Below are 19804 nucleotides of genomic sequence, written 5' to 3' on the forward strand. Positions count from 1 at the left end.
TTCTTGCTGTTGAGAATACTAAAATGGTTACTCTTCTGTGATTCATGGACGGATCAGAATGATATTTGGTTGGTATATTCTCGGGATGTATACTGTGAGAGCCTGTTTTTTGGTTTGTTGTTTTTTTAATCATAGGGCTGAATGATTAATTAATTGCAGACTTATTTTTGCCTATAAATTTTTAGACTTCTAGACTTTTAAGGAGACAGGTGTTCGTAGTTCGGTTGAACTTTTAAGTAGAGTTCAGTTGAATATAACTTTCACTTTTGTCCCCCTTTTTTCCCTCTGATATTCAAGCACAGTATTGGTGTTAACTTGTAACAATACCATTTTTCATGTATGCATTTCAAGCATGTATCTGCAAAAAGCATTTGTAAAAAATTAAAGGTGCATATTATACATGAGCTCATGTAAAATTATTAAATTGGTCCAATTGTGTTGACATTTAGCTGTACCCAAGAGTTCTGAAAAAGCTGTACTTTGAGTGGTTGCATTTTGAAATGAGCTCTGAGGTGCTCTGCTAGATTGCATCATTCAGAAAACGTATCACGTTGGTGGAATTTAATGGGACATGTGCACTGTCATTGCAAAGTTACGGTGTTACATGACCAGTACAAAAGAAAAAAGCTTTTATACTGCAATACACAGTTTCAATCTACTTGTAATTAAGAAATTATGTTGCTTAAAACAAGGAAACCTGGGAAAAAGCCCAACATAGTTGCAGAGATGTCACGAATGAACGGTTTAATTTGAAGATGGAATGGAGCAAAAAAAAAAAAAAAAAAGTGTAGATGTATTACATGAAAATTATAATATTGCTACTTTAGTTTACATCTTGGAAAAAGTGTAACATTGAAAAAATATAATTTTGATCCATTACAAATAATAGTATATAGTTAAATGTTTCACTCTTGAAGAGGAAACAAATTCCCGATTTTAGCCTTAAAATAAGCCAAAAAACACATATAGGCACCCTATGTTTGCGTGCATCTTGCTCTAATCCTAGCTGCCTTCTTCACCCCCATAAACAAAATGTCTCCTGCGAGGAAATGGCTGCTTTTTGGACTTTTATTGGTGTCTTTTGGCTGGATTAGGTGCACAGAAAAGAACATTTTACTTTATGCAAGTAGTGTGTTGGTGTGTGTGTGTGTGTGTGTGTGTGTGTGTGTGTGTGTGTGTGCGTGTGGGAGGTAGTCGTGGGTGTGTGTGCGTGCATACGTGCACGTGGGCAAAGACAGACAGGAATCTGCAGCAGCATATTTTTATTAGTTGAGCAGCAACTTAGTCCTGTTGTAGCATGCTTTTGAGTGTGTGTGTGTGTGTGTGTGTGTGTGTGTGTGTGTGTGTGTGTATGTAGGGGTGTGTGTGGTGTGTGTCGGTGCGTGCATGTGTGTAGTGGTGCTTTTACATGTGTGTGGATCTGTGCAGGCTCAGCACATGTGCACATTTGTAATTATGCATGTATGTACTGTGTTATTTCTCGTACTTACTCCCCGTGTCCCTTAATAATGCTAATTAAAAGAGTTATTAAGTGGACGGATTGTCATAAAGAGGGAGGAAGGGCGAGGAGAGGGCAGGGAGTGGAGAGAAAGTGAGGGAATAGTAGTACAGGGTGGGAGGGAAGAGTGAACTTGCAATAATTGGGGGGAATTTTTCTTCCCTCCCCGACGTTGTCCTTTTCTGCCATCCACAATAAACTAGGCTTTGCTGAAATCATCACTTAAATTTATGAAAGCCTTTGTTAATTAGGAGGCACAGCAGGAAAGAAAGAAAGGAGGCCAAGAAGAGGGACGAGGTAGGATACGGAGGATGGATGGGTGGAATGGATGGATGCTGCTCCTCTTCTTTGCCGTTCTTCACAGCTCAACGGCAGGTAGGACGAAGGCTTATCCGTCAAATAAAATTACATTTTGTGGAGACATTTTTCCTTCTGTTCCTTCAAATGAGTTAACAAGAGGGCAGCATATGTCATATAGAGTGAGCGGCACATCAACTTTCGAGCTGTCTCTCGCCTGTTTGTTTTTTTTTTTTTTTCTGAGCTGTGAGCAAAGATTTGATTCACGAGCACTAGATGGTGGCAGCCTGGTTCATAAAAAACAGGAGTTTGTCAAATAATAAACCACTGTAAAGTGCTTTGGATAACTGTGAGGAACTAGCTAAAGTGCCATGTGAGATAAATGCATTCTATTTACTATTCAAAGACCTTAAATCTTAACATTTAATTGAAAAACCAAAGATGAGGTAACAATGCAATGGGACGTTTGGACCTTTTATCAATCTATATTTAAACACAAAGGAAAGTAGCAAATGCTGGCAAACAATACATACTGGCTTATTGTTCATTCTGTTTTTTTAATATGTACTTGATTGCTCCCTGGTGGCCAATGTGAAAACACCATAAGGAGCAGCACAATGAATTAAAGCATGAAGTTATATTGTACAAAAAGTTGAATTCTTTACATCATATTTATAAGAACATAAACATGTTTTTCTTTTTATAAATAGAAAGTTATACATTTTCAAGATAAGTTGTGTAATTATCACGATGTTTTTCACAATTTCAAGTTCTAAAGAATACTATTTGTGTTTTTCAGTTGTTGTTTTTTTAAAAAATATTTTAAATAAAAGTGTGTGTACACTCAAAAATTAAAAACGATTGTATATCTCCAGAATACATATATACTTTACAGGCAGCACAATTGGCGCATCCGCCTCACAGTTCTGAAGTTCAATGCTTAAATATTGGCCCTGACCTTTCTTTATTTGCCTGTTTCAAATGGTTTTAAGTCATGTTTAGGGGTATCTATCAAACTTTTAAGGAGAGCGTTATCTAAAGTTTGGGTTTCAAACAACTCTAAGGGTTTCAAATGAAGTTTCCAAAATACGGTTTTAAGCTAGGGTGAGTGTTTCAAGCAAAGATTTCAGCTTCAAAATAGGGTTTCAAATCAGTTTCAGTTTTAGACAGTGGACAGATGACATTCTCTGTCCCCTGTGGACTGTCTGTCAGCACCTCTACCAAGAGGCCCTCAAGGAGATGATGGACACCTTGTTAAACTATCCCTCCCCACCATTTTGTGTGCAGACATGCTCATTACTCTGTTTCGATTACATGAACAAATGTCTTTGTCTTGTTGCACACCTAAATGAGCAAAAATAACACACTTGTTGCTAGGCAGAGCCATCGTCAATAGGGTCAAGAGGAATAGACTGCACTTCGTTTTAATCTTTTGCCACTGGTTTTCCGGTATAAATCTCAGTGCTAAAAAAACATACTGGCCCACAAACCAATTTTTATTGTTCACTTCCTTATGTCTGTTTCACCTGTGGAGACACAAAATTTCTTTGATGTAGATCTTAATTTTCCTTTAAGATAACAGAGAAAAAAGCCACCTTTTGCAACTGAGCAAGGTCGTTGTAAAACCTGAAGAAAGAAATTATCATTCCGCGTGTTGCTGGCCATTGGGTTCACAGTTCAGGAAAATGAGCTGATGAAAAAATGGCTCCTTTTTACACGACAGAGTTCCAAAAGATCAATCATAACTGCCATAGGATCTTATAAGACTTGTTAACACTTGTTGCCAGGCAGAATTCAGAGAGTTCAAGATGACTGCCCCACATGTCCATTAAAAATTGTCAAGGTCCCTCAAAGTCAGCATAATTAAGGACTTAGTCACAATTGCCACATGCTAATGAAACAAAGTGCCATTTGCCACTTATTTCTAAGTAGTTATACGGATTTTCAGATTTTTGGTGATTATTCAGTAAAGATGGAAAGATAGAAATGTATACCATTTGGCAGAGTCAGTGCCCCTAATGCTGAGTAGCCCCTACACATGTTCTTTTGCAGTTCAAAAACATGCAGAGGCAGGTCCTTTTATTCAGATTAAAATGGAACTTGTTGAAATGTCTTATTATTATCAATATTATTATAGTTACTATTGTGTTGGGCACTCGCGGCACATTCACTAGACACATCCATGTGTTTGGACTTGTTCTTCCATACCTGCTCTCACTGTACGCCTCGCTGCATATTTCAACCTGTACAGCTGCTTCAAACTTCACTAAACTGTGAACGCTGCTCAGTTCTTAAGCCTATCAGTAGTATACTCACTACTTATTTACAGTAGGTACAGTGGACTTCTGTCTACTTATCTGTGAAATGCCTCATATCTATTAATTGACCCCAATCCTAAAACTAGCTTATTTCATTGTCACTTCATAACTTTTCCAGCTGTAAGGAAGCAAAAATGTAAGCCTGAGGAAATTTTACATTTATACGTCACCACTCTCATGGATCTACTCATTTACCATATTTTAAGTTGACATATTAAGTGGAGGTTGAAATATTGTCACATATTTGTCAAATTGACTTCAGTATCCCAAAATTATTTTTCTTCCTCTTTGAAGGTTGACATGCCTTGATTAAATCAGAATGCAACCCTTTCACCTCGCTGGGTTAGGGTTACTATAGGGAATTCCAACTGTCAATCATTCCTAAAAGCGCAAGCATGACTTTTTGCATCAAAAATAATGGAATCGACTGGGCAAATGTGGCTCAAGGGCTTAGCGTGCTCCCTAGTAGCTGTGAGCGTGACTGTTCTGCCTTTGGCGATCTGTGTTATATTCTATTATTGACATTTTGTATTGAAATGCATGCCTTTTAGTTGATGGCGCTTTCGCGGCCAAGTGGGGGCGCACTCGCGCTTGTTTACGCCAAGAAGGGCGCTTGCACATGAAGAAGAGCGCTCACGCCAGAAGAAGACAGACTGCTGCGAAGCAACCAGCGAGTGGGCAAGTTAGAGAAAGAGGAAAATACAGCCGTGAACCTACGTTCATTGTTGGTGCTTGTAAAATACCTCCACAGAAGCAACGCCTGTATGTATAATTTTTTCTGTTGTTGTTATGTATTTTCCACTCGCAGTCGGACATTTAGAGACAGTTGTGCAGTTGTTTGAAGGATGCTAATGCTAGCGGACGCATGCTAACTATTTGTGTTATTGTTGTATTGGAAGCTAATTATCATTTATTATTATGATGCGGGCATGTTTGTTATTGGGGACGAAGTTGATTGTATTATTTCTATTTTTTAGTTTCACTCTTCAAGTGATGGTGTTATAAAGACGGCCAAATAAAGTCAACAAATCACACGGACGCCTAGCATCGTCATTTAAGAGTTTAGCTCGCTGTAATAGCCAGGACCGAGCCTAGCGTCCTGGCGAGGACAGTACAGTGAAAAGGCGGGAATTATCTGGAGTTCTACAAGCGCACGCAGAGCTAAAAGAAAATGGGAACACCTGACAACGCATCAGTGCACTCAAGAACTACAACAAGAAGCTCTTGCTCATCCACGTCCAGCGCAGCAATCCGAGCTCGTGCTGCAGCAGAAGCAGCGAAGGCCAGAGCATCGTTCGCCGAAACCGAAGCAAAGCTTAAAGTCGAAAGTGCAGAGCTTGAATTGGGGAAAGCTAAGTTGGAGGCTAAACTAGAAGCCTTAGCATTTCAAAGAGAAGCTGCTGCAGCCACCGCCGAAGCTGAAGCGTTGGAGGCCGCTGAGGAGCTGCAAGCAAGACGGACGGACGCAACCACTCAAGGAATATTCCAACAGGATGTTGCAAAAAGAACTGAAAACTATGTACAAACTCAAGCGGAGCTTAAATCTCCACAAAGTTTGCGACAAGAAGCAGTAAATACTACAGCACCTGATCCGAAATTACCAAATGAGAGTTTTGTAACATGGCAGGCCCCATCGCAAAGATTTTTGAATGCCTCAGCACAATCGTTTGTTCCTCAAGTACCTGCCACGCCCAATAACGCTGCCCAAGAAACAGAATATTTTGCTCGCTACCTAGCTCGCCGCGAATTGGTGAGTACGAGTCTCTATCAATTTGATGATAAGCCCGAAAGTTATAGAGCCTGGAGGTCATCATTTGACAACGCTACTTCAAACATTGGACTAACTGCTACTGAAATGCTAGATTTATTGGTGAAGTGGCTCGGGCCAGAATCCAAAAAGCACGTTTTAAGAATACGCTCAGTACATGCTAGTTATCCCAATGTTGCTTTAGAAAAGGCTTGGACACGCCTACAAGAGTGTTATGCTGCACCTGAAGTGACAGAGAGGTCACTATTCAAAAGACTTGATGATTTTCCTAAAATAGCCGCAAAAGATCACGCAAAACTGAGAGACTTGGGTGACTTACTCATGGAGCTTGAAGGTGCTAAAGAAGAGGGCTATTTGACAGGCTTGTCGTATCTCGACACAGCGAGAGGCATTGGGCCTATAATAGAAAAACTGCCTTATGGGCTGCAAGACAAATGGCTCTCAGTCGGCTCAAAATTCAAAGAAGAAAATGAAGGGCTCTTTCCTCCATTTGACTTTTTCACCCACTTCATTGTTACCGAAGCACGCAGGCGAAACGACCCAAGTTTCATGCTTAATTATGAGCCACCTACAAGGAATTACAAAGCAAAAATATCCGTTCACAAAACAGAAGTAGCAACAGAAATAAAAATGCCGACGAATTCACGCACAACCCACACAGAAAAGAAAATTGACATTTCAGAGAAGAATTGCCCAATTCACAACAAAGCGCACCCTTTAAAGAAGTGCAGAGCGTTCAGAGCAAAAACCATTGAAGAGAGGAGAACCATCTTGAAAGAAAATGGATTCTGCTTCAAATGTGTCACCCCAAGCAGCCATCTTGCAAAAGACTGTAAAGCTAAAGTAAAATGTATCGAGTGTGACAGCGACCGACATGATACTGCGATGCACCTTGGACTGCCTCAGGTCACCACTTACACTAGGCCTGCTCCCCCAGCAAACGACGGCGGGGAGGAGGAAGAAACCACTACTGACGACGCGGTTAGCTCACAATGCACCCAAGTGTGTGGCGCAGCGCAGACAGGCAGATCCTGCTCTAAAATCTGTCTAGTCCGAGTCTACCATCAAGGTCAGCGCGATAAAGCAGCAAGAATGTACGCGATTCTCGACGACCAAAGTAATCGCTCACTAGTCCGTTCAGACTTTTTTGAATTGTTTCAAATAAAGAGCCAACGTTTTCCATATCGATTGAGAACTTGTGCCGGGCCCGTCGAAACATCTGGCCGCAAAGCTGAGGGTTTCCAAATGGAATCCCTTGATGAAAAGATTGTCCTCTCACTTCCACCTCTCATCGAGTGCGACGATATATTGAACGACCGCTCCGAAATCCCCACTCCGAACGCAGCACGAGCCCAGCCTCATCTCACAAAGATCGCCCGATACATCCCAGAGCTTGACCACAATGCAGAAATTCTAATGTTACTGGGCAGAGACATACTTAGAGTTCACAAGGTCCGCCAGCAAATTAATGGACCGCACAACGCACCTTTTGCGCAGAAATTAGATTTGGGATGGGTTCTAATTGGGGATGTATGTCTGGGAAATGCACACAAACCCGCTGTAAACGCATACAAAACAAATGTGTTGGAAAATGGTCGTCCATCAATCTGCACACCCTGCAACAGTTCTCTGAGGCTGAAAGAGAATGCATGTCAAGGCGGGGAACAACAAGCATTAGAAGGTCTTCGACACAACGTCTTCAATGAAACGAGCGTCGACAACAGAACCGGCCCTTCCATGGAAGACACAATCTTCTTGGAGCTGATGGAAAAAGAAATGTTCAAAGATAAGTCGAATCACTGGGTTGCACCCCTGCCATTCAAGCTGCAACGTAAACTGCTCTCCAACAACCGTGAGTATGCATTGTCTCGTCTCAACTCGCTGCAAAAGACTTTAAAGAGAAAGCCAAAGGTGAGAGATCAATTTGTTGAATTCATGAACAAAATCTTTCAAAACAAGCATGCAGAAGTGGCCCCACCATTGACAGAAAACGAAGAGTGTTGGTATCTGCCCACCTTTGGTGTTTTTCATCCACAGAAGCCCGAAAACATACGCGTCGTGTTCGACTCCAGCGCAAAACATTTAGGAACGTCACTCAACGACACACTCCTCAAAGGCCCCGATCTCAACAACTCCCTTGTAGGAGTGTTGATCCGCTTTCGAAAGGAACAAGTCGCTGTGCTTGCCGATATTCAGCAGATGTTCCACTGCTTTCTTGTTCGTGCAGACCATAGGAATTATCTCCGATTTTTATGGCATAAGGACAATGACACCTCAAAAGAAATCATCGACTACAGAATGAGAGTGCACGTCTTCGGCAATAGTCCTTCTCCATCTGTAGCCATCTACGGGCTCAGGAGAGCCATACAGGAGAATGCGCACAAATATGGAGCTGACACAGTCAGGTATGTTGAACGTCATTTTTATGTTGACGATGGCCTGATCAGTGTTCCCACAGACAATGAAGCTATTAGTCTGCTACAAAGAACCCAAGCATCCCTCGGTGAGTCTAATTTGAGATTGCACAAATTCGCTTCAAATTCTGACAATGTCTTGCAAGCGTTCGCACCAGAAGATCGTGCAGTCCTGAAAGACTTGGACTTAAGCGGGGAAACTATGCCTGTTCAACGTAGTTTGGGCATGCTGTGGGTAACCACTACGGACACCTTCACGTTCAAAGTTGCGGACAACAAAAAAGAATTCACACGCAGAGGTGTTCTCTCTACAGTCAACAGCATCTTCGATCCTCTGGGCATCCTCGCTCCGGTCACCATTGAAGGTAAAAGCTTGTTGAGAGAATTCTGTGTGGATAAATGTGATTGGGACGATCCTTTGCCAGAAGCAAAATTGAAAGAATGGGAGACATGGAGAGAATCCTTGGATGAACTGAACAAGCTGCACATTCCACGTGCATACAGTCCGAACACGCTCACCAACGCTAAACACAGTGAGTTATGCTTGTTTTCCGATGCGTCCAAAAAAGCCATTGGAGTGGTGGCATATCTCAGGACCATTCAAATGGACGGTGAAGTGAATATAGGATTTGTCCTTGGAAAAGCTAAATTGGCTCCACTCTCTCAGCCTACTATTCCTCGACTAGAGTTGTGTGGTGCAGTGCTAGCAGTACAAGTCGCGGACCTCATTCAAGATGAGCTAGATTTAAAACTGGACTCAATTAAATTCTACTGCGACAGTAAAGTTGTGCTGGGATATATCCACAATCAGACCAAACGTTTTCACATCTACGTCCACAACAGAGTTCGTCGCATTCTTCAGTCAACGACACCAGAACAGTGGTTCTACGTCAGCACGGACGACAACCCAGCGGACCATGCATCCAGGTCAGTCCTTGCATCCAAACTCACACAGACAACATGGTTCACTGGGCCAGCCTTTTTGTACAAGCTCAACCATGGTCATGACAATATACAAGAAAAGTATGAACTTGTAAGCCCTGAAACGGACACTGAGATACATTCTGAAGTTGCTAGCTATCTGACGCTTGTTGGGAGCAAAGGTCTCTCTGCCACACGATTCCAACGTTTTTCATCCATGCGCTCATTGACCAGAGCAATTGCAAGATTGATGCACATCGTCAGGTCGTATAAACAAAATACGTCTAACGGGTGCAAAGGATGGCACTTTTGCAAAATTCCAAGTAGCCCAGAAGAATTGTCACAAGCTGTATTTGTCATCATAAAAGCAACTCAGGAAGAACATTTCTCAAGTGACATTGCTGCACTTGAACGCACACAGTCAGTGCCGAAAAACAGTGCACTTCAAAAGCTTAACCCCACCTTAAAAGACGGTTTGATCTGCGTGGGTGGCAGATTAAAACATGCAAACATAAACACTACAGAAAAGCACCCGATCATCCTGCCGAAGAAAAGTCATGTTTCTTTACTGCTCGTGAGACAATATCATGACAAGGTGCAACACCAAGGCCGCCATTTTACTGAAGGAGCCCTGAGAGCAGCAGGCTATTGGCTGATAGGTGGGAAACAGCTTATTGCATCAGTTATCCACAAGTGCGTCATGTGCCGCCAGTTACGTCGCAAAGTGGAAGGACAGCTGATGGCAGACCTGCCCCCAGAACGTCTGCAGACTTCTCCACCTTTCACGTACGTTGGTGTAGACGTGTTTGGTCCCTGGCCGGTTATCTCCAAGCGCACAAGAGGTGGCGAAGCTCAAAGCAAACGATGGGCTATGCTTTTTTGCTGCATGAGTTCAAGGGCTGTGCATATTGAAATCATTGCCTCATTAGATACATCCAGCTGTATCAATGCATTGAGAAGATTCTTCGCGATAAGAGGACCCGCAAAGCAGATCCGTTCAGACTGTGGCACAAATTTCGTGGCAGCTGCTAAAGAACTCGGACTGAATTCCAAAAATCCAGATGCAACAGTGCAAAAATTCTTGACCGACCAAAATTGTGCTTGGGTGTTCAATCCACCTCATGCCTCACACAGAGGAGGGTCATGGGAGCGACTAATTGGACTCTCAAGACGCATCTTGAACGCCATTCTGCTCAAAAACAACATTCAACTCACACACGATGTTCTGTGGACTTTATTGATGGAAGTGACTGCTATCATTAACGCTCGACCGCTTGTTCCAGTCTCCAATGATTCCGAGTCACCTTTCATTCTCTCCCCCGCCATGATTCTTACACAAAAAGTAGGAGTTCCTGCACCGCCAGGAGAATTTACGGACAAAGACCTCTACCTCAAACAGTGGAGACAAGTCCAGTCGCTCGCGAACCAATTCTGGCGATGTTGGCGCCAGGACTACCTTCCTACCTTGCAGAGTCGGAGGAGATGGACTGAGAAAAAAAGAGATGCAAAAGTAGGAGACATCGTGATCCTGAAGGACTCTCAAACTGCTCGGAACGAATGGCCTATGGCGATGGTGACAGCTGTCTTCCCAGGAAGGGATGGCAGAGTTCGAGAGGTTCAACTCAAAGTGTCATCACAAGGTTCTTCTAAGACTTTTCAAAGACCCATTTCTGAAACTGTTCTTCTTTTGCCTGTTGATTAGTTGGGGTTAAGATGTTGATTAGTGACCTGATAAGGTCAGGCGGGGAGTGTTCTGCCTTTGGCGATCTGTGTTATATTCTATTATTGACATTTTGTATTGAAATGCATGCCTTTTAGTTGATGGCGCTTTCGCGGCCAAGTGGGGGCGCACTCGCGCTTGTTTACGCCAAGAAGGGCGCTTGCACATGAAGAAGAGCGCTCACGCCAGAAGAAGACAGACTGCTGCGAAGCAACCAGCGAGTGGGCAAGTTAGAGAAAGAGGAAAATACAGCCGTGAACCTACGTTCATTGTTGGTGCTTGTAAAATACCTCCACAGAAGCAACGCCTGTATGTATAATTTTTTCTGTTGTTGTTATGTATTTTCCACTCGCAGTCGGACATTTAGAGACAGTTGTGCAGTTGTTTGAAGGATGCTAATGCTAGCGGACGCATGCTAACTATTTGTGTTATTGTTGTATTGGAAGCTAATTATCATTTATTATTATGATGCGGGCATGTTTGTTATTGGGGACGAAGTTGATTGTATTATTTCTATTTTTTAGTTTCACTCTTCAAGTGATGGTGTTATAAAGACGGCCAAATAAAGTCAACAAATCACACGGACGCCTAGCATCGTCATTTAAGAGTTTAGCTCGCTGTAATAGCCAGGACCGAGCCTAGCGTCCTGGCGAGGACAGTACAGTGACCTTTTTGAAGTAATTCCACTTTTTTCTCCTTGGGAAACACATCATAAATATCATTTGTCATACAAGTGTAAAATAAATTAATCACTCTTCATCTTGATTTTTGGTGAATTGAAGGTGATTTCTGGCACAGGAAGAACTTTTTTTGGCAGTAGAATAAAAGTGAAAAAAGAAATCTTTTTACCATAAGTAGTGAATAATTAATTCATACATATATGTGTGTGTGTGTGTATATATATATATATATATATATATATAGAGAGAGAGAGAGAGAGAGAGAGAGAGAGAGAGAGAGAGAGAGAGAGATTTTTTTTAAATAAAAGCTTTTTTTCTGTTTCTCTGAAATGCAAGAGAAAGTAATTATTGTAGGGTTTTATTTATTTTTTTTAGATACTGTAAGTACTTGTAACCCCCCCCCCCCTTTTTTTTTTTTAACCTAAAAGTTGAAAAGACTCCTTTATCCAAAGTATTTGGATGAAATAGTTTTTTTTTTTTTTTTTTTTTTACCTGCTTTTGTTGTCTTTACCTGTATTAAAAAATAAAATCCAAATTAATTGTTATTTCTGACTGGCCAAAATACTACATTCTCACAAAAAGTAGAAAAAACAGTTTTCATGAAATGTCTGAAATCTTTCAAAAACATTTTTATTTGTATATTTCATTGCTATTGCTGGAATGGAACTGACTGCGTTAACTCATTCACTACCAAACATTATGTGATGTACGATATCCACTTCTTTCAAGCGCCGCAGAATATTGTGTTCTAAGACTACATGAACACAGAACTTACAAAAAGAAATATTAGATCCTTATCGCGCATTATAAAAAAGTTTGTTTCTACTCTTTTTCGTTCTGTAGTTATAAGCAGTTCAACATCATAAAAATGATTGATATAATATATGTCTTTGGTAGTGAATTAGGTAAATGTTTACATAGTATCATATTAAATTGAATACAAGTCGTTTATTCAAATGACGGTAGTGTTTGTAAATCGGCAAATATTTTTCCATTCTCGAATGCATGAATATTGTATCGTCATGAAAATTGGTGAAGAGAGAGAGAGAGAGAGAGAGAGAGAGAGAGAGATTTTTTTTTTAAAATAAAAGCTTTTTTTCTGTTTTTCTGAAATGCAAGAGAAAGTAATTATTGTAGTTTTTTTTTTTTTTGTTAGTTTTTTTAGATACTGTAAGTACTTGTACCCCCCCCCTTTTTTTTTTTAACCTAAAAGTTGAAAAGACTCCTTTATCCAAAGTATTTGGATGAAATAGTTTTTTGTTTGTTTGTTTTGTTTTTTTACCTGCTTTTGTTGTCTTTACCTGTATTAAAAAATAAAATCCAAATTAATTGTTATTTCTGACTGGCCAAAATACTACATTCTCACAAAAAGTAGAAAAAACAGTTTCCATGAAATGTCTGAAATCTTTCAAAAACATTTTTATTTGTATATTTCATTGCTATTGTTGGAATGGAGCTGACTGCGTTAACTCATTCACTACCAAACATTATGTGATGTACGACATCCACTTCTTTCAAGCGCCGCAGAATATTGTGTTCTAAGACTACATGAACACAGAACTCACAAAAAGAAATATTAGATTCTTATCGCTCATTATAAAAAAGTTTGTTTCTACTCTTTTTCGTTCTGTAGTTATAAGCAGTTCAACATTATAAAAATGATTGATATAATATATGTCTTTGGTAGTGAATTAGGTAAATGTTTACATAGTATCATATTAAATTGAATACAAGTCCTTTATTCAAATGACGGTAGTGTTTATAAATCGGCAAATATTTTTCCATTGTCGAATGCATGAATATTGTATCGTCATGAAAATTGGTGAATTACACTTTAATATAGTATGTACCGTATTTTTCGGACTATAAGTCAGTTTTTTTCATAGTTTGGCTGGGGGTGCGACTTATACTCAGTAGCGACTTATGTGTGAAATTATTAACATATTATGATATCATCTCACATGTTATTTTGGTGTTTTGGAATGACACTGATGGTTTGGTAAACTTGTTAGCATGTTCTTTATGCTATAATTATCTGAATAACTCTTAATAGCTATGCCCACATTTGCGTTCTGCCTTTGGCAATGTGTGTTCAATTGTATTATTGACTTTTTTATATTGAAATGCATGCTTGTAGTTTGTGCGAGTGGGGGTGCACTCGCACTTGTTTACGCGAAGAAGAGCGCTCACACGCCAGAAGAAGACAGATAGCTACGCAGCGTCTCTAAGCGAGTGGGTGAGAGAGAGAGAAACACGGCTGCAAACCTACGTTCATTGTTTATGCTTGTAAAATATCTGTACAGAGGGAACGCCTGTGTGTATCATCTTTTCTGTTGTTGTTGTTGTGTTTTCCACCCGCGATTGGACACTTAGAGCCAGTTGTGTGGTTGTTTGAACGATCTGCTAATGCCAGCGAATGCATACTAACCGTTTGTGTCATTGCCGTAATAGCACCTAATTATCATTTATTTACGTTGATGCGAACCTGTTTGGTATCGAGGACGAAATTGATTCAGCAAATTATACGGACGTCCAGCATCATCATTTGGGAGTTTAGCTCGCTGTATAGCCAAGACCGAGCCGTAGCGTCCTGGTGAGGACACTATAATCGCATTTCGTTGTTCATGCATCGTGTAACATCGTACTGTACACTTATTCAGCATGTTGTTCTCTATTGTATTTTTATATTCAATTGCCTTTCAAGATGACATATCTGTTCTATGTGTTGGATTTTATCAAGTAAATTTCCCCCAAAAATGTGACTTATTGTCCGGTGCGACTTATTACTTTTTCCTCTTCGTTGGGCATTTTATGGCTGGTGCGACTTATACTCAAGTGCGACTTATTGTCTTGAAAAAATACTTTACTGAATCATCATGTCTTTGATTACGATTACAACTCTTGTAAACTAGTTCGTTGTTTTCTGCAATGTTGTTAATTAAAGCAGTAAAATAATAATAATAATAATAATACTTAAAGAAGGAACGAATGGTCTGACATGTTTTAATTATTAATAAAATTGATTACTTGGCTAAACCAGTGCCCTGTTCATGGACAACACGTTTTGTTTTTAGGTTGTGTGTGCCCTTCCACTATAAAGCCGATCGCTTAGGTCAAATTTAGCAATTTAAAAATACCACGTTATCGAAATCCAAAATTTGAAAAGGATTTTTAAATTTTTTTATTTTTTAATAACAATGGCTAGCTGAGTTGTCTCCTCATTCTTATGCAGCTTCTGTTCTTACATGCGCACAGTGGCTCAGTCCGTCTGGGGCATTCATAGCCAGTCTAAAATCACAAAAGCCCCTAAAGGTTAATCACCAGGTTGGTAAAACTGTAAATATACGGTCTGTCTGTCTGTCTGTCTGTCTATCTCTATATATTAATTAAAAAAAAAAAAAGTTTTTAATTATTTCATATTTACCCTTTTATCCTGGTTTGCTGCAGGGCATCCAATCCCTGTACACCCAAAGTGACAGTTGTGTCCGTGTCCTCGGCAGTAAGTCAGACTTGTTCCAAGTGGACGTTGGCCTTCGCCAGGGTGTGCTTTGTCACCAATTCTGTTCATCATTTTTATGGACAGGATATCAAGGCGTAGTCGTAGTGGAGAGGGTTTACAGTTTGGTGGGATGAGGATTGCATTGCTGCTTTTTTTTGTATATGATGTGGTCATGTTTGCATCATCAGCCTGTGACCTGCAGCACTCACTGGACAGGTTTGCAGCCGAGTGTGAAGCGGCGAGGATGACAATCAGCACCTCCAAATCTGAAGCCATGGTTCTCTGCAGGAAACCGGTGGATTGCCTTCTCCGGGTAGGGAATGAGGTCCTGCCTCAAGTGAATGACTTCAAGTATCTCGGGGTCTTGTCCACGAGTGAGGGAACAATGGAGCGTGAGGTTGGACGGAGAATCGGGGCAGCAGGAGCGATATTAAAGTCGCTTTATCGCACTGTTACAACGAAGAGGGAGCTGAGCCGAGAGGCAAAGCTCTCCATCTACCGTTCATTCGACGTTCCTACCCTCACCTATGGTTACGAACGATGGGTCATGAACGAAAGGACAAGATCACAGGTACAAGCGGCCACAATGGGCTTTCTCAGACGGGTACAAGCGGCCACAATGGGCTTTCTCAGGCGGATAGCTGGTGTCTCACGTAGAGACAGGGTGAGAAACGCTGCTTTTTGCGAGAGGCTCAGAGTCGAGCTCCTTCACGTAGAAAGGAGTCAGTTGAGGTGGTTCGGGCACCTAGTGCGGATGTCACCAGGGCACCTCCCTAGGCAGGTGTTCCTGACACGTCCAGCTGGGAGGAGACTTCGGGGCAGGCCCAGAACTAGGTGGAGGGATTGTATCTCGACACTGGCTTGGGAGAGCCTTGTGATCCCCCCGTCAGAGCTTGTTGATGTGGCCAGGGAAAGGGAAAGTTTTGGGGGATCCCTGTTGAAACTGCTGCCCCCGCGACCTGACTTCAGATAAACGGTTGAGGATGGATGGATGGATGGATGGATGGATGGATGGACGGATGGATAGATGGATGGATAGATGGATGGCTATGCACTGTATTTGTAGCTAACTTAGTCATTTTAATAGTAGGGTAATACAGATATCATGTTTTGCCTTAATTATAGGCCATTATATAGCCTAAGGCTTTTAATTTTTTGCTGCTCCAGACATTTTTTTTTTGTCCAATAAAGCTCTTTCAACATTTTGGGTTGCCGACCCCTGGCCATGTAATTTTTGAAGGCTCAAAACCACTAGGAGGCAGTAAATTACATTCATACTATACATGTCATACATATTATTTGATGGTGAATTCCAACTCACGCTAAGATTTTTTTATTTATTTTTTGCACAACGTAAAGACGTTTTCTGCCTGTGTTGCACTCGTAAGTCAAGTTTTTGATTACAATTCAAGTAAAAAAAAAACAAACAAAACAAAAAAACTGGCCTAACAATCTCAAAACATTTGTAAATTGGATCCCCAGCAAGTGATTGTACCATTTATAGGAAACAATGTGGAACATACTGGACTGTATGACGTGGGAGGAATGCGATTCTTACTCTTTGATCACAGCGTGACACATTTCAATAGTAAAAACATTTAATCCCGCTGACTTGCAACATGTTGACTTTGATGCCACAGAGAGGCTGGGAATCAACTGGTAATATATAACGCTACTGCTAATGAACCATCTTCTGTATCGTTTGTGTGCGTTTGTTTCAGACAGCAGAAGAGATTTTTTTCTTGTGTTTGATGTAAGAGAGAATGAGACGTGTCTACGAAGATTTTTTTTTTTTTATAATCACTGTTTGGGATAATAACACAAAAGTCATGCTAACCTTTGTGTTGTTTTGATACTTAAAACGTAGATTACCATTATATATATATTTTTTTATCTAAAACAATATACACCTCTGTAAAAGCACTGATGATGTTTATTGGATAAACCAGTTCAAAAGAAGTACGCCCGCCCAGGTCCCTAAATGTATCATCAGCCCAGAAACATGATGAGCATACCCGAGACATGATGAGTATACCCGAATGGCACGCAAGCCCTCTACTGGCAAACTTGGAACCTGCGGGCAACAATAAGTACATTATTTTTATCTGCATTACCAAAGTTATTTTTTTTTTTTAGCCAAGATATAAACAAAACAAATTGTCACAAATTTCTAGATAAAATGGCTACTATGTGCGAAAGGGTTGACTGGGTAACATGTCTCAGACTTCTGACATCATGGGTTGCTACAGTACCCATGATCCGGGCCTCCTATGTGGTGTTGGCATGTTTTCCTTGAGTACCCAGTTTTCTCTCCAAAAAATGCATGGTAAGTAGGTCTAACACAGTAAATGATCCATAGATGTGATTGTGATCGAGAAATTGTTATTTTTGTATTTGTGCCCTTCGATTGGCTGGCACACAGTTCAATGTGTACCTTGCCTCCTACTGATAGTCCGATAGGATTGGGTCTAGCACGGCCCTTGTGCTGAGTGGTACAGGATTGATGGATGTTTACGGTTATATTTTCTCACAACACCAAGAATAGCATTTGGGAGGGCATGAAAGCTAAACAACGTGGTCTTTATCATTAAAACAAACATTTTGTTCTAATCTGAGCCACAAAATATTTTTGGGGATAGCGATTTCATGAATATTTTATTTGAAAGCTGCTTTTTCTAATTTCTTGTTTTGTTAACACATTTTTTAATCTACCCAAAATTGCAGTTTTTATTTTGTTGTTTTCCTTAAAGCTTCATCAAATCCAATGTTTTTTCATTGGAAACCAAGAAATTCAATTGTGAAAATGTGTTTATTTTTTGTCTATAGCGTTCCAACATATTGGACAAACACGAAAGATGCATAAATTTGTGTAATGAAGTGGGATGAATCCACTCAACATTGTTCTTACATTCTTTGCCTGAGCTCACGTAATGACACAAAAATCTAAAACACACACATTACCACACTCACACAACAACAAACAAACGTACTTCCTCCCCACACACCATCACATAAACACCCTGGCACACATCTGCTTTCCAGATTAACTGTTTCCGTCAATGGTAGCAAACAAGCTAAACTGGTAATAAATTCACTGGTTTCTTATTAATTATTAATGTTAGTTTTACTGTGTTGTCATTTATTAAACACAACACCAATGACAGGCCAGGTATATCACACACCCTGCATTGTCATTATACAGTACAGGTTTTAATAACTCTCTGTGACTGTAGGTTTGTGTTTGTTTTTTTTTATGTCACCAGCACTGTATTGGTCAGTCGACATGCCAGTCTTTTCAGGCAACTCAGCATTAGTGACTGGTTGCACACTTGCTGTTGATCAGTATGCAAGTACTGTATATGCAGTACATGCATACTGCTGTATGTGACTGACGTTCTTACGGACGTATGTAAACTTGTACGTTTGTTGGAAGTGCAAACTGTCCGTGTCACATTTTATCCCGCCTGTGCCGAACGTTTGTCGTCATGTTTGAATGACAGACAAAAAAAGGGCGGATTATTTTACAGAACTCTCCGTGAAGATGTCAGGCATAAAAAAATAAAGGAACTGTCAAATTTAGGTAACACATGAAGGTCCTGCAGTAAATTACAAAAAAACAAAACAGTACGTTTTTTTTGTATAACCTTGTCATGTAATTGTCAAGGTAAAAGCTTAGGGTTTTTTTTTTTTTTTTGTTCATCTAAAATAACTAAAGATTTATATTCATATTTGCAACATTATGTAGTTCTTTTAAATAGATCTAAAGGTCAGTAGTGGTTATATTTATTCGTTTTGTTATTTATTTCATCTAAAAATATCTATGCATTACCTTTCATCTATTCATTGTTTATTTTCTTATTATCTATTTATTATATAATATTATTTAAAATATTGAAATGTTTGTTGTTTGTCCTTGTTTTAGGTTAGGATCCAGACAGCAGATGTTTTGATGCATGCAAGTTTATTTTCCAGTAAGGCAAAAACAAAAGCAGGAAAAAAAAAAAATCAATTATCACCATGTGAAGCTTAAAGAATTATAAACACATGGAAATGCAGACGCACAATACATCTGGCAGACTTTAACAAGGCATCAGTGTGTGCATGAAGACTTTACTGCTCACAAATCCTTGTGTTGATAATCCATACTAGTCAAGACACGTTTTCCACTTAATTAACGCCTCTTCCAAGAGTTTCTCTTCATGACTTTCTATGTACTTGCGTATGGACATCGCTCATTTCTGCTTCAGCATTGCCTAACTACGTGATCGCTCTTTTTGGTGGTTTTATAGCCCCAGGAAGCTGAGTCAGAGTTGTGTAGTAGTGTTCGTACAGTTAGTGTTAGAAGGATCAAAGAGAGTTTAGAGCAGTGATTATCATTTTGGGTGGGTCGTGAAGAAATCACTGACGAGTTATTTATTTTTCTACAGGCAGTTGTCACATGCTCCTCAATGAGGTGGTCTGTAAGGTGCTTAGAAAATTTAAGTATGTGTGGTGAAGGTATGAAAAAAAAAAGAAAAAAAAAGGTTAGTATGAAAAAAATTGGTTCTTAAGTCTATTTGAAAGGAAACGGTTATCTTTCTGTCTATTAAAGTGGGTCACGACTTAGAGACAGTAAGAAACTTGTGGGTTCTGATGTGTAAACAGTTGGCAGCCATCGACTCTCAGCGTTCAACGAATCCGACATTCTTG

At 40.2% G+C, this 19804-nt stretch overlaps 1 protein-coding gene across 8 annotated transcripts in view; it reads left to right on the top strand.

The window, feature by feature from the left end:
- Positions 1–1675: 1675 nt before the first annotated feature.
- The window catches only part of LOC130920350 (collagen alpha-1(XI) chain-like), a 65934-nt gene continuing 47805 nt past the window's right edge, over positions 1676–19804 (top strand). For 2 of the 8 annotated variants that reach the window (XR_009064139.1, XM_057843503.1), the window contains exons 1-2: positions 4605–8828; positions 9139–9222. Coding sequence is in view for 6 of the 8 variants with exons in the window: in XM_057843503.1 (XP_057699486.1) it covers positions 5285–8828; positions 9139–9222 (3628 nt within the window). In the remaining 2 variants the exon portion in view is untranslated. Of the gene's footprint in view, positions 1874–4604; positions 8829–9138; positions 9223–10913; positions 11246–19804 lie in introns of those variants that run through there. The other 6 variants (XM_057843507.1, XM_057843505.1, XM_057843506.1 and 3 more) reach the window with 6 other exon arrangements.

This window comes from Corythoichthys intestinalis, chromosome 8 (assembly GCF_030265065.1).
Source record: "Corythoichthys intestinalis isolate RoL2023-P3 chromosome 8, ASM3026506v1, whole genome shotgun sequence".
NCBI lineage: Eukaryota > Metazoa > Chordata > Actinopteri > Syngnathiformes > Syngnathidae > Corythoichthys > Corythoichthys intestinalis.